Source organism: Pocillopora damicornis, chromosome 11, assembly GCF_964200805.1.
Source record: "Pocillopora damicornis chromosome 11, jaPocDami1.2, whole genome shotgun sequence".
In the NCBI taxonomy this organism is placed as follows: domain Eukaryota; kingdom Metazoa; phylum Cnidaria; class Anthozoa; order Scleractinia; family Pocilloporidae; genus Pocillopora; species Pocillopora damicornis.
Window position 1 is genome coordinate 3394438 of NC_142680.1, and position 13256 is coordinate 3407693.

General features: G+C 40.5%; 1 protein-coding gene and 1 long non-coding RNA gene across 4 annotated transcripts; one reads left to right on the forward strand and one right to left on the reverse strand.

The window, feature by feature from the left end:
- Window positions 1-169: 169 nt before the first annotated feature.
- Window positions 170-10569, forward strand: LOC113679020 (putative N-acetylated-alpha-linked acidic dipeptidase). 2 transcript variants are annotated; one of them, XM_089187688.1, is made up of 7 exons: window positions 170-1021; window positions 4894-5107; window positions 6221-6409; window positions 6722-7019; window positions 7637-7947; window positions 8456-9141; window positions 9875-10569. In XM_089187688.1, exons 1-7 carry the CDS (start codon window positions 726-728, stop codon window positions 10191-10193), a joined length of 2313 nt encoding a protein of 770 aa, XP_089043814.1. In that variant the 5' UTR covers window positions 170-725; the 3' UTR covers window positions 10194-10569. The 2 variants fall into 2 exon arrangements, with proteins under 2 accessions (XP_089043814.1, XP_027051750.2); XM_027195949.2 differs by lacking the exon at window positions 170-1021 and adding an exon at window positions 3053-3556.
- Window positions 10570-11397: 828 nt separating this feature from the next.
- On the reverse strand, window positions 11398-12970 carry LOC149037068 (uncharacterized). 2 transcript variants are annotated; one of them, XR_016181161.1, is made up of 3 exons: window positions 12532-12766; window positions 11967-12057; window positions 11398-11703 (listed from the first exon to the last, which is right to left on the reverse strand). It is a non-coding gene; the product is annotated as an uncharacterized LOC149037068 (long non-coding RNA). The 2 variants fall into 2 exon arrangements; XR_016181162.1 differs by lacking the exon at window positions 11967-12057 and having other exon boundaries at window positions 12532-12970.
- Window positions 12971-13256: the final 286 nt, after the last annotated feature.

The window sequence follows — 13256 nt, forward strand, 5'->3', positions numbered from 1 at the left end:
CTTAGAGATCGCACCCGAAATTGCAGCAAGATCCCGCTCGAAAGCATGTCACGATCCCGTTAAAAATTATGCCGGGAACCCGCACGGGAACACGACAGGATCCCACAAAATCACGCCAGAATCCCGTACGGATCCCGCGCGGAAACATGCCAGGATACCGCTGAAATTCACGCCGGAGTCCCGTGGAAAAACACACCAGGACTCCGCACGGGAACATACCTGGATCCTGCAGTAAATCACGCCGGGATCCCGCATAGAAACACACCAGGATCCCGCCAAAAATCACGCCGGCATCCCGTACGGGAACGGAAACAAGCTGGAATCCCGTCCAAAATGTCACCGGCATGCCGCGTTCTTACATACTTAAATGATCAGGGATCACCTTTGACTTTCTTTCATTAGCTTTTCCTTTCCCTTTTTTTTACTTTAAACTATTGTGTCAAATTGTGTTCGACTGCCGTTGTTCGGTGCTTTCTAATTTTTAGGTTGGACAGATGAAGATATAGTTTCAATCTGATTACGTGTAATCTTTAGAAAAGCCTTTTTTCACGAGCGCTATCGAATAAATTATTGCGGGACAGTCTGTCAGAAGGGGGGATTAAATTCGACCCTTTGTTATTGACACACAGTGGAGCATACGGAACATTCCACGCACCCTCATTTTGACAACCAGTAAACATATTCCTTGTTGGTAACACAGTGTACTCGCAAACTTCTCGTGTAGCATGGCCCGTTATGAAAAAGAGGGTGAAAATTCGGGAGCAATAAAAAAGAATCGAAGGATCCTCATTGTTATCGCAGTTGTTGCGATCCTAATTGCGTTCGCCATTGGAATGTTGATAGGAGTTTTTGGAGTAAACAGATCGGACAAGAAGGATGCTGATCAGGAAGACAAAACCAAAACTGGAGATGAAAAATCTCAACGAAGAGCTGAGCTCGAAAAGCAACAAAAAGAAATGATGAATTTTCACGAGAAATTTCAATCCACTGTGAACTCGGAACAACTTGAAGAACACCTCAAGTAAGTTGGCTACTTCTTTGTTTGAGACCCTCGAATTGCCGCCCTAGCGTCGAATCAGGTTACTTTCGTTAGATCTACTTGCGTTTCAGCTAACAAAGACCTAATTTTTCAGTTATTGTATAGTGAGAGTCTATCATGCATGGCTCCATCGTCGTATATAATGCCAAGCTAACCTCGGAAAAATTAGATACTAGTTGTATGCAAGAGAATTAATGTCGTCTATTTTATCAACAGCAAAAATAAATTCTCGAGGCGACCTTCTGCGTTTTTCGTCGTTAATACTACACCATGAAATTCTCGTCGACTCTCGTCATTTGCCAACTGAACCGCAAACGCACAGCAATAGCGAAAATTATGAACTAATCGCATGGCTATCCTTGACTGATCATGCAGGGTGGCTCGCAATCAGAGATTTTATTTTAAAATATGCCTTCAAGTATGTACTCTAAACATGGTGTGTACTTGAAATTTGCGGTTTGTGGGTTAATCCGTTTACACGTAGGTGCGTTGTGCAACCAACTGTTTCCTATAAGACCGGTTCGAAGGAAGCTATTGTTATTGTCATCAACATCCGTATCAGAGGATCGTTCCGTGGTCAATAGGGGACATAATAAAATACGATCGTACTCTGTAAAACGGTAAGCGCAACTATTAGTAATACTGCAATTTGCAGGAAATTATCCATGCATAGCGTGCTATCTCAGAGAATCTGAGAACGGGTGCCACTGATAAAGTATTCTAACTGTCAGCGTTTAGATGTTGCAACTGTCATATTTGTTTTCTTTTCTTATCATTAAATGTAAGCTCGAAGGTATGAAGGAATTTAAGATTTTATTGTTCACCTACGAAAGTACGAACAAAGTATAGTAAAATAGATTCACAAAAGAAATTTGTAGGCGAGGTACCTTAAACACTAAGCAATAGGAGTTGTCTCAAGTACGTTGCTAATTACCATGAATTTCAGACGGGTGAAATTGATAAGATAAAAGATTAGATGTAAGTTTTTAAAATGTGTTTACTTAGCATGCGGTCAAAATTGTAACCAATGTTAAAAAGTCAGAATGTTTTGACAGTTGCCATAACAATCGACGGCAGAAATAATAAGTCTGTTATTTATAGAAAGTCAATTAAGTATGTCTGAGTGTTAAGATCGCACTGTTTACTTCGTCATGTGGTTTGAGGTCCCCGTAAGTAAAACAATAGAATATGATCTGTCCATCCTTTACGGCAAAGTCCGTCGCGTGAGTTAAAAAAATTATGTTAGCGCTCCCGCCGAACTCTGGGATTGCGGCACACGGAAAGCAGTCTAGTGGAAACAAAGGATAAGCTGACCAAACAGATTTCCACTTTCAGGGATTTTACCGGCATTGCCTAGCTAAGCACTGTTATTGGTTTAACGAACTTGCATCACGATGTCAATCAATCAGAAACGGAATAACCAACCGCGCCTTACTCACACGCGTTTTCCCGCGCTTCAAACCATTTGCAAAATTTGTTTCGGTTCCTTAGAATATTGCTCTTTGCCTTGAGTGGCCGTCTTGATCAAAACATTTTTTACTTTAATGACTCTCAGTTTTTAAGCCCTCTGATCTGTCTACAATAACTCATTCAGGGCACGGTCTTCCCTGCAGATAACACTTCAACGGCGGCGGATAAACAACAAAGGGCTCTTTTTCTTCTTGCGTCTAGCTCGTTGCACAGCCCCTTAGGCACTATGAAAGGCACTTTATCATAAAAGAGGCCCAACCATAGGTCATGTTGCACTAAAGCATTCTCCCAAGTGAAGTTTTAGTTGCCATAGCAATTGAAATTTGTAGATTAAGCTTAGTGTAAAACCGAAGTAGTCATATGGTGTTGTTTAAATAATGCACATTTGTTAGTGTTGGAGGTCGGATGCCATTTAATCGTGTTGACCTTATTATCTTGTAGCTAGCGGTCATACTAAAATGCTTTAATTATTATGGCTATTTAGGAAATCCAAGCGGAACAGCCAAACAACAGATTTCTTATGTAAGCGATACTGTTATAAATAAAGCAACGAAGTCACGCAAAGTTCCATTTGTTCCAAATTGAATTGAGGCAACCAATATTTGAAGCAATAGATTTGCATAACAAAAGCTGTGCAATGAACGATAACATTTCGGCTGCGCCAGTAATTTTTGACTAAGACTTATCTAAAGGCGTTGTCCTCCTTGCATTTGGTGTCATTTCACAATTAATACCTGCTCCGTAGCTCGGCCCAAATCACTGCTACATTACTGCAATGGATGATACTGTTGAGCTGACTTACAAGAAGAAAAAAAAGCAGCGAAGGATTCGCTGTATCGGTGCAATTGTCGCTGTTATTCTTGTATTTATCATTGGGTTCTTGATCGGATACTTTGCAAAGAAAACTAAAAGAGAAGACCACGAAAAGGAGCGGCCAAATGGGCACGATAAGAAAGCCGAAATGCAAAAAAAGCACAAGGATATGATGCGCTTTCATGAGATGTTCCAATCGACTGTCAAAGCAGAAGCCCTCGAAGGGAACCTCAAGTAAGTCAATCGGTTTCAAATACGCTTCCATTAAATTTTATTATGCAAGTAGCTCCGGCTGCTTCCGAGTCGTTTTGAGTGTTTCAGTTTAATCAAATTTACAAAGGATGTAATCTGGTGAATAAATCAATCTATGGTAGTTTGCCAAAGCTCACTAGAGTAGTAATTTCTTAACCTCAACTAAATATATTGTCGCTGCCTGATTAGATAACGCAAGAATTATGGAAATTTTTCCCTGGGATCTTCTGTTTATTATGTCTATGAAAGCCGAAATGCTTTATATCCATACTTACCATGTCTTTGTATGGTAAGTACATAAGCGTAATTCAAAGCCCTTATTGAAAATTAATCCCTTTCGTGATCCATGAGATATTTGTAGAGTATCGCATGGGATGCAAAGATAATTGAGAGCGCAGATTTTATGGATTTTATGGACTATAAATAGCCAATAAGCACTGATTTTTAATTGGAAGCATCTTTGTCGCCAAGTGGACCAACAGCGTGGGAGTAGACGCTCAAGAAGGACTTTTTCCTCGCGTATGATGTCTTTCGCGCCGATTCGATCGTCTCACCTTAAGAAAAAGTGATTATCTACATGCTTGCCCGGCGATTCAGTTCAAAAAGCAGAAGGGTGTGCGAGAGGGACTTAAAAAACTTTGTACAGCTATTAACGAAGGTGGATACTCGGTACAGGAGACTTAGCTTCAGAGTCGCGCGCGCAGCTCAAAATACAGTAATGCTGCACGTGTATGACTCTGTGGTTAGTAAAACATCGTTATCATTCATGATCAGGAAGGAATAATTAATTTTATAACATTAAGATTATATTTCATCGTGCAGTCTGATCTTCCGGGGGAGAGTAGTCCTAGGAAAGGCCTAATATCAGTATTAATGACTGACATCATCAGAGTCAAGTGAAGAGTTGTTTTCAGTCGAGTGTTAAAAGTACGGTTCTGACTGACCAATCACGACCGACTTACACCACTTGAGTCTTACAGCCAATAAGGTCGTGGCTGAACAGATCAATCAGTTAACACGAACCGGACTTATAACAATTGACTGACAACAGCACTTCATTTGACTTTGATGATGACTTCCGCTCAGGTAAGACTACCCGATCAAATGATACTCCCGGATTCAAATTATTTACTGTATAAAGATTGTAAAAGGTTAGCAATGAACAAATTTCAAGTAAATACAATTATTATCATAGGTGAGTGCGAAGATCATAAGGGGAGGAAGGGAGGGAAGATGAAATAAAGTTTCCATGCTTCAAGCGGGTTGATATAAAGAGATTATCGAATTTACACAGAAAAGTTCTGCCTTCGTTTCTACAGGTATTTCTCTGAAAAACCCCATATCGCGGGCTCACCACGCCAGAAAGAACTTGCCGACGAACTTGAAAGGCGTTTTAAGGAATATGGATTTGATAAAGTTGAAAAGCCAGAGTATCACGCACTGTTGTCTAAACCAGACTTAATCAAGAAAACGAGGATTACTATCAAATACAAGAACGGTACTGTCATTTACCAAGTCAAGGGAGAAGAACAGGTACGAATCATATGGGCTTACATAAGGTCTACATTTGGGGCTGCGGATGAACTTATTTGCAGGGAGCGCAAAATTTGCAGGAAGCGCAAAGAAGTTTAAAAATCGTGCGCGTAATCTTTGAAAACTTAGGCTCCTAACTAACCACAAGGCATTTCTAGTAGCTCTTTAGTAGTTTGATTTGCAGTTAAAAGACTAGATGTTCCTATTACCTTCATCGATTACAGAACGCCTATTATCTGCGAGACAGCTTTCTAAGTATCTCAATGTTGGAACAATATCTCTGTGGGTAATGTTATAGGAGTTTAAAGGAAGACAGATAAAAACTTCAAATCACAAATTCTAGAGTAGTCGAATCATTCTCGAGCTCCACGCACTAAAGCTGAGAGAAATAATCACTCATATACCCCATTCACACCAGCAAAACATGTTTTGTTAAACTGGTTTTCATTGAATGAAAATCATAAACAGAGAACTGAAAAACTTGATTTTCCATTGGATTCAAGTACTTGCTAACTTGCATTTCCAATGTGCTACATTCAAGTAAAAAATATTCGGTTAAATAGTTTCTATGAAGAAAAAAAAAATTAAACTGTGTTTAACAAAACAACTTTTAAACATGTTTAAGCTTTGGTGTGAATGGGGCAATAGTTGCCCTTATCGTTAAGTTATACCCTCCTATGTTATGTAGGAGTGTGTATCGGTAACTAGTCCAGTGTGAAACATCTTGCTCATGTGGACAGTCCAATCTTACTTACACGCACTCAGCGATAACAAAAGTAACCCAAGCGAGAAAGATATCAGACACTCTCTGACCCTTGCACATGACGTGTCGCTCGCGCTTACTAATCTTGATCATGCGCACGCATGGGGCTACCGGAGTGTTGTATCAGCGTAACATTCCAGGAACACGCGGGGTGCATGCGAAATATTTTTCCCCCAGGAGACCAGGAAGTCGGACTCTAAAAATGTCTTCCATAACAATTGAAAAAGAGCCGGATGAGAAGAGCTCGGATCAACTGTTTCGGCTCAACCTCCTCATCTCTGAATTACTGGCATTCAGAAAAAAGCTTCGGGAAACAAGTTAATTTTTTTTTTTTTTTTTTTACGTTTTAGGAGGGAGGATCACAACCTGGAGTCGTTCAGCCCTTCCTTGGTTACAGTCCGAGCGGGCATGTCAAGGGTGAACTTGTATACGTTAATTATGGTCAGGTTAGCGACTTCAAGCAGCTCAAAAAACTCGGCGTCAATGTGACCGGAAAAATTGCCATCATGAGATATGGGAAAATATACCGGGGAAATAAGGTAACTCCAGAAGTGCCAAAGATTCAAGTACATAGGAGCGTACAATGGGGTTTTATTTGACGTTTGAACTTCAACGTGGAAAGCACCATAGGTCTCTCTTTGGGTTATTCAGTTTGAGGCGTCAAAATGAACCCTCTTAGCTCGGACTGAACTCAGAAATTACACCCGTGGTAACTTGTTCCTCTGTTAAAACTTTTGGAACTATAACGTGTTTGCTCAAGTTGTATTGTCACAGCTCTTGATCCTTCTTTTTAACACTTTTTGTTGAGGAAAAACGAAACAAAATAAAAACGAACTAATTTTTCTTTTCAGATTGCTAATGCGCATAGCTACGGTGCAATAGGAGCCATCCTCTACTCGGACCCAGCGGATTACGCCATGGAGGGTGGAGAGGAAGAGAATACTTACCCTAACAAGGCGTGGCTTCCTGCCAGTGGGGTGCAGCGGGGATCCCTGTATACAATGCCTGGGAGTGGAGACCCCCAAACCCCTGGTATAGCAGCACTTACAGGGATGTACCGAAGGCCGCACAATGAAAGTGAGCTTCCTCCAATCCCAGCGCATCCTATGGGATACGGAGATGCCATTAAATTTTTGCAAGAAATGTCAGGTAATCGATTAGGAAAAAAATATATGAAATTTCCAAACATCAATCATGCTCACGCACTTTCGAGTGCATGCGTATCGGTTTTCAACGGAGTTCTAGCCCATGTCCTTAAGTACACTTCAAGTCATGCAATTGCGCTTCTGTGCAATTTTAGTGAAACTCAAACCAATCGTAGTTACTTCTTTAGTCCTTCCTGAACGATTTTCCTCTTTTATAATTTGTCAAAAAGGATGTTTTGAGAACTTGCCGGGAGCGTTACTCAAGACTGGAAAATCTTTCTAAAGACTAAGAGCTGGTTATCAAAAAAAGGTTTATCCCTTATTCAACCAAACCGCACTCTAAACAATCTTAAATCAAGCATGAATATCACCAAAATGGTGATCTTTTTCGCCAAACTGTTAATAGGGCTTCTAATTAACACTGAAGCAGAAATCTAGTTACTTCAAAACCCCACCTTTGAGGAACATTGGAAAACCATTGATCGTCAAAAACCGCGGCTTAAATTGGACCTAGTTTCAACAATCGGCTCTAATAGTCTAGAAAGACCTTGCACTATATACCTCTTAAAGCATCTATATCAGGTTCAAGGCATAATCTCTTGTGCTTTTTGACGCTTTTAGGATCAGTGGTGCCTGAAGGCTGGAATGGAACCCTTGGTATCACCTATCATCTTGGACCAGAGTTCAACAGGGGCGAAGTCGAAGTTGAATTGAACGTCAGTAACAACCTGGAAGAAGTGCCCATTTATAATGTAATAGGAACGATCTACGGGAAGGAGGAACCGGACAGGTACGTGCTCATTGGTAATCACAGAGATGCCTGGGTGCACGGAGCAATTGACGCTTCTACCGGGACCTCTGCGACCGCTGAGATCGGCCGTGTGCTTGGAGAATTGTTAAAAACAGGATGGAGGCCACGTCGAACAATCAAGGTGAGACAATTAGAAATATATTCTTATGGAGTAATTTTCAATCGAATATCGAAAGTAATACGTAATTACCTTAGTTTTGCTTTACATCGCTCTGTGATTGGAGTAGAAAACTTACACCATTCTTTAAACCAATCAGACGCAAAAGTAACATCAATCGTGTTTCCCATCGTGACTAGGTCACCCGCGTTTTCCCGGGCTTTTGACGAATTCCAGATTTTAACTTGAGCTCTCATAGGCGGGTGGGATCTTAATCTTTGTTCAGATTTGCCTATATGACCATTCTTGTTTTGTTATGTCGACAGCCGATTAAAACCAATCCTGAAAGAAGAAAAGTGTTTGAGACATTTGTTCCAAGCGTTCGATGAAAAAATCTTGAGCTTCGCAAAATTGTATTAATTATTAAGACTGTGGGGGAGATGTCGCATTGTTTATATATTTGGTCGGTAGCCAAGCCGGTACCAAAGCTTTACCCTAAAAAACTAAATTAAATTTCTGTTCAAATCAACAGATCTGCAGCTGGGGAGGAGAAGAATACAGTCTCATTGGATCAACGGAATGGGTTGAGCAGCACCAGAAAGAGCTTGGTGAGCGAGCCGTGGTCTACCTTAACACCGACACAGTTGTGTCTGGCAGTTACGTCCTGATAGCCTCCGGCAGTCCGTTAGTCAAGAATACCATCGTGGATTTCAGCAAGAAGGTGGACGATCCCAATGCACACGATGACAAAAAAACCGTGTTCGATATTTCACTCGAACGCAACCCGTCTAAAAACAATCCAGGGAAACCGGCTGTTGGCAATTTGGGTTCTGGTAGTGATTTTGCCTCATTCTATCAGTATGCAGGCGTCCCTTCAGCAGATTTTTACTACATTTTTGGCTACAAAAACGAAACGGTGTTCTACCCGGTCTACCACTCACAGCACGATACGTTTAATTGGACTGTAAAGTTCGTGGATCCAAAATTCTTGTTCCATAAGGCTATGACCCAACTTACTGGCGGACTACTGTTACAATTCGCAGATGCACCGCTTCTGAAGATGGATGTGATAACGTATGCAGAAGCTCTGAATAGTTCTTTGCATTCCCTAATTTCAGCATACCCGGAGGAGCTGAAAGACTACGCTGGATCGATGAACTACTTAAGAATGGCAGTTGAAAAGTTCCACGACACTGCGAAGACCTTTTCGACAGCCAGGTATTCTTATATAGGAGCGTTGCACACAATCATAATGTTTTAGATCAGTTCAGTTTTAAAGCATCTTTCAAATGAGCGTTGAAGAAAACAAAACAAAGTGATCTCAGCGGCCAATCACACCGACGATTCGCTTCATCATTAGCCAATGAGAATTCAAAGTAAAACCAGGCAAACTGTAAAACGCGGATGACCAAATCGTGATTGGTTCTAGTTCTGCGTCTGATTGGTTGAGAGGATGGCGTGAGTTTTCTGGACCAATCACAAAGCGAATCAAAGCTTAGCCATTTACACTCCCTAGGATACTAACAAGGAGCATTTGTTTAAAAACCAATAGCTTCTCTCGTTGGTAATCATTTCCTTTGCTCTCGTGACCTTAATGTTTGATTGAGGGGTGGCACCATAGGGGAGAAATCAGAAGCTAGCCTCTCATAAGGGTCAAGGGTTAAAGTATCGTAACCTATTACATTAGCACGGAAATAAAGTCAACATTGTCATTAGCATCATCATCATCATCATCATCATCATCGTCATTAACATTGTTAATGTTATTTTTATTATTATGATAATCATTGATTATTATTGCTATTAATAATGTTAAGATTATCATCATCATCATCATCACAATTCATAGCCAGCCAATTCCCTAGATGTTCACAAACATTCTGAGAAACGAGCTTTCAAAACTTCAACATAAAAAATCTTTATCTCAAACGTTATACTTTTGTAAACTCAGGGAAAAAGTCGAGGAAAAACTCGAGAAGTACGAGGAGACTAGTTTTGCAGAACTGCGCAGGCTCAATGACCAAATGATCCAGGTAGAGAGAGCTTTCATCCACCCCTATGGCCTGCCGGAAAGACGCCTGGTTCGTCACGTGATCTTTGCTCCCAGCAAGTACAATTTGTACGGCGCTTCTAGTTTTCCAGGTGTCAGTGATATCCTCTTCAAACTCAACGAGACCAAAGATTATGCTGGAGTGGATCGTCAGATATCGATCGCTAGACAAGCCATACTAGGAGCTGTTGATATTTTGACTCTCATCAAGAGTGGATAACCTTGCTTTAATTAGAGTTTTCTAGTTAGACTCAACATATTCTCTTTTCCTTTTTCCCTTTGGAGAGGACCCGGAACGTCTCTACCCCAATCCTCCGCTGACGGGAGAAACGGACTGTGTTTATAGATAGTATTAGCATTTCTCTACTAGCATTGTATCACAAGTACTGCAATCTGATTCACAACACTATTCGCCATCTATTTCGTTGTAGATGGTGAATGAAGTGCGTTTTGTTACATCAGCTCGTTTGTATCATTGAAAACGTTTTCTATTAACACATAAGCTTTTTTTTAGGGACGGGAGAGGTGAGGGAATGGGGGGACTGGAGAGACTGTTTTGGTACTTTTGAAAAATAAATGAAAGGTTAAGGAAAAAAGTCCGAAAGACAAAGATTATCCCACCGAGATCACGATTTCGAAACTTTTTGAGGGAGGATTGTCCAGATCCCCCTAAAAAAATTCACGCCCCAGTGCTTGTGTTCATCCCCCCCCCTCCCTTCCCCGGCTAAAATTAGGTTTCACCGTCCCCGGTCTTATTTTAAAGGGCATGTAAACCCAAAAAACGTTCATTTTCTTTTCACATAGATGTTTAGTAAATATATCAAGTACACCAAAGGTACCATTCGTTTATTCTCAAAAGTCCATTTTCATATTGTAAAAGCTCTTCCAAATTCGAAACATTCGCCATCTTGAATGGCGCCATCTTTCCTGTGACGTCACGGGTGGATCCTCCAAAGTCTCGTTTTATAATCGCGTGAGGCACGAAGGAGTCTTTTCTACAGCCGTTGTTTGCTGGTCTCGTCATGATTTTTTTGCTTCAATATAATCAATTTTTTCGTAATGGTGAAGCGTTGTGCCGTCCAGTTTTGTACTGATTCAAACAAAACTGGGCATACAATGCAAATATTTCCAAATGACGCAAATTTGAAGCGACAATTTGTGAAATTTGTTCAAGTGAAAATAGCCGATTTCGTCGAGCCGTTCGAACGTTCTGTTGTTTGTAGCAGTCATTTTTATTCCTGGTGCTGTACCGACGATTCAGGCCTCACCAGAAGCAAATTATTCGGAAGACGAAAAACGACCCATACAGTCGGCAGACGACGAGGATTCGGAAGTGGCTGACCAAACTGAGAAAGAAGTTGAGCTCTTCAAAAGTTAGAGGTCAACAGAGAAAGTACAAAATCGATTTACATGAGAACGTTTCGTTAATTAAACAACAATAGCTTTATTGGTTCTCCAAAAACATCTTTTTTCTCATTTAATGAAAGATTATGGGGAAGCCAGTTGTTTGGGAGCCAGCGCTGAGCCCGTAAAAGACACTGACATGTCTGAACCTTTGCCTGTCGAAACACGTATCAAAGAAAGAGAATTCGTTGATATCAGTGTGTTATAACGTGATCTGGAATTTTGTCGGTTCTATACAAAGAATTCTATACAGGATCCCATAATCAACCCTTATGTTCTATAAGAAAATCCATGCCAGCCCCACTTAGTGCTTCCTTTGAGAAACCCTGCAGAGAAAAAGCAGAAGAATTTGTGTCACGGTTTTCACAGCAGTGAAAATACGTTCAAAGGTCAGTAGGACAATAATATTCATCATTTTGAGTACAACTTAAAAGATCCTGATTTCAGCTTGCAAAACTATCTTTTCAATAATGCAAATCGAAGCAAACACAAACAGGGTTGGATAATTATGAAGGCCACACAAGGAAATGCACATGATACAACTTGTTTTATCGATGGAAATGCTTCTGAGATGCAGGATATTGTTTACCGCACAAGATAGCACAGCGACCCTAAAGTGTTTGCTGAGATATCCCCAACACCAACGAACAAGCTATCTGTAGGCAATTTAGCGAAATTTCCTGCCAGGAAAGAAGCGAAAAACAACTAGCTCTAGTATTGTATTATTAAATCAATGGCAGAAACAACTCAAGTAAATCGATCTCAAAATGTAACAAAACAGATGAAACAGAAAATATTTAGCTTAGTCGTTTCTGGTGTGATTATCTGTGCTTTACTGCTGCCTGTAAGCGTACTTGGCCGTCTCCAGCACCCAGAAATCGAGGCAAATTGACTGAAAACCTGGATGCTCAGTGATACAACTTATCTGGGTTTCAGGCCATTTTGCCACAATTGCCCGATTTCCGTACAACAAACACTTTCATGAGTTTTCGGCATTGGTTGACAAGTTCCACACTCGCACCTTTGATAATTTTATATAAAACACTCTCAGAAGCTCAAGTTTAAAAAAATTCTGTTGCATTCCTTTAGATTGTACCCTCGCTGTATTGCATTTTCATGTCAAATACAAATAAATCACAAAGTAAATTAAATACCAGTCTGAGTTTCCGAGACGGTCGCATCGCTGTCGACATGTTCTGTACTGTCTTCGTGCGGATCGCTTCGGTGAACCCTACGCGGCGGACGTGGCCCAGACTCTCCTAAAGATTCTGGATTATCCCCAGCGCTGTCATGTACTAAGCTTAAGGCATTCGAGTCGCTACCTTCTGAAAAAACATCTTCCGAACTACCGCTACTTACACGAACTCCCACACCAGTTCTACTGGGAAATATGTGTTGCGCAATATTTTGGTTCCACCGCTTACGTCACGACTTCTCGCTATTGTTTTTACCGGAAATGGAATTTCAGTTGATAATGCCGATTTTCTCCTAAAATAAGTCGAATTGGACAAAACTAATTTCAAATTCGTTTTCTACGCCACTTTTTACATAGTATAAGAAAAACATGTATTTTTGGGTTTACATGCCCTTTAAAGTTTTGAACGACTAAATGGATAGTAATGTTTCATTCAGACTTCGCCCTCATCAACTACACATAACCCTCTAGAAATCTCGAGCTAGCAATCAAATACTAATTATTTGTTTTACATATATTCAGGCGAGATTTTCATTATTTTGGTAAGCGCAGAATTTTTTGTGCTCCGTGGTTGTTGTAATAACGTAATATAGAGAATAAATGTTACCATTATTCACTAATTGAGCCCGCAGTATGTTTGCTTGTTAATTTAGTATTATCATCTGAGTTGATAACATAAATTGG

Excerpts from the sequence above, each read along its gene's own strand:
- LOC113679020 (XM_089187688.1), top strand. The coding sequence starts at position 726 with ATGGCCCGTTATGAAAAAGAGGGTGAAAATTCGGGAGCAATAAAAAAG. Across the intron at positions 1,022-4,893 it reads CAACTTGAAGAACACCTCAA|GTATTTCTCTGAAAAACCCC; the intron begins GTAAGTTGGCTA and ends TCGTTTCTACAG. Across the intron at positions 7,020-7,636 it reads ATTTTTGCAAGAAATGTCAG|GATCAGTGGTGCCTGAAGGC; the intron begins GTAATCGATTAG and ends TGACGCTTTTAG.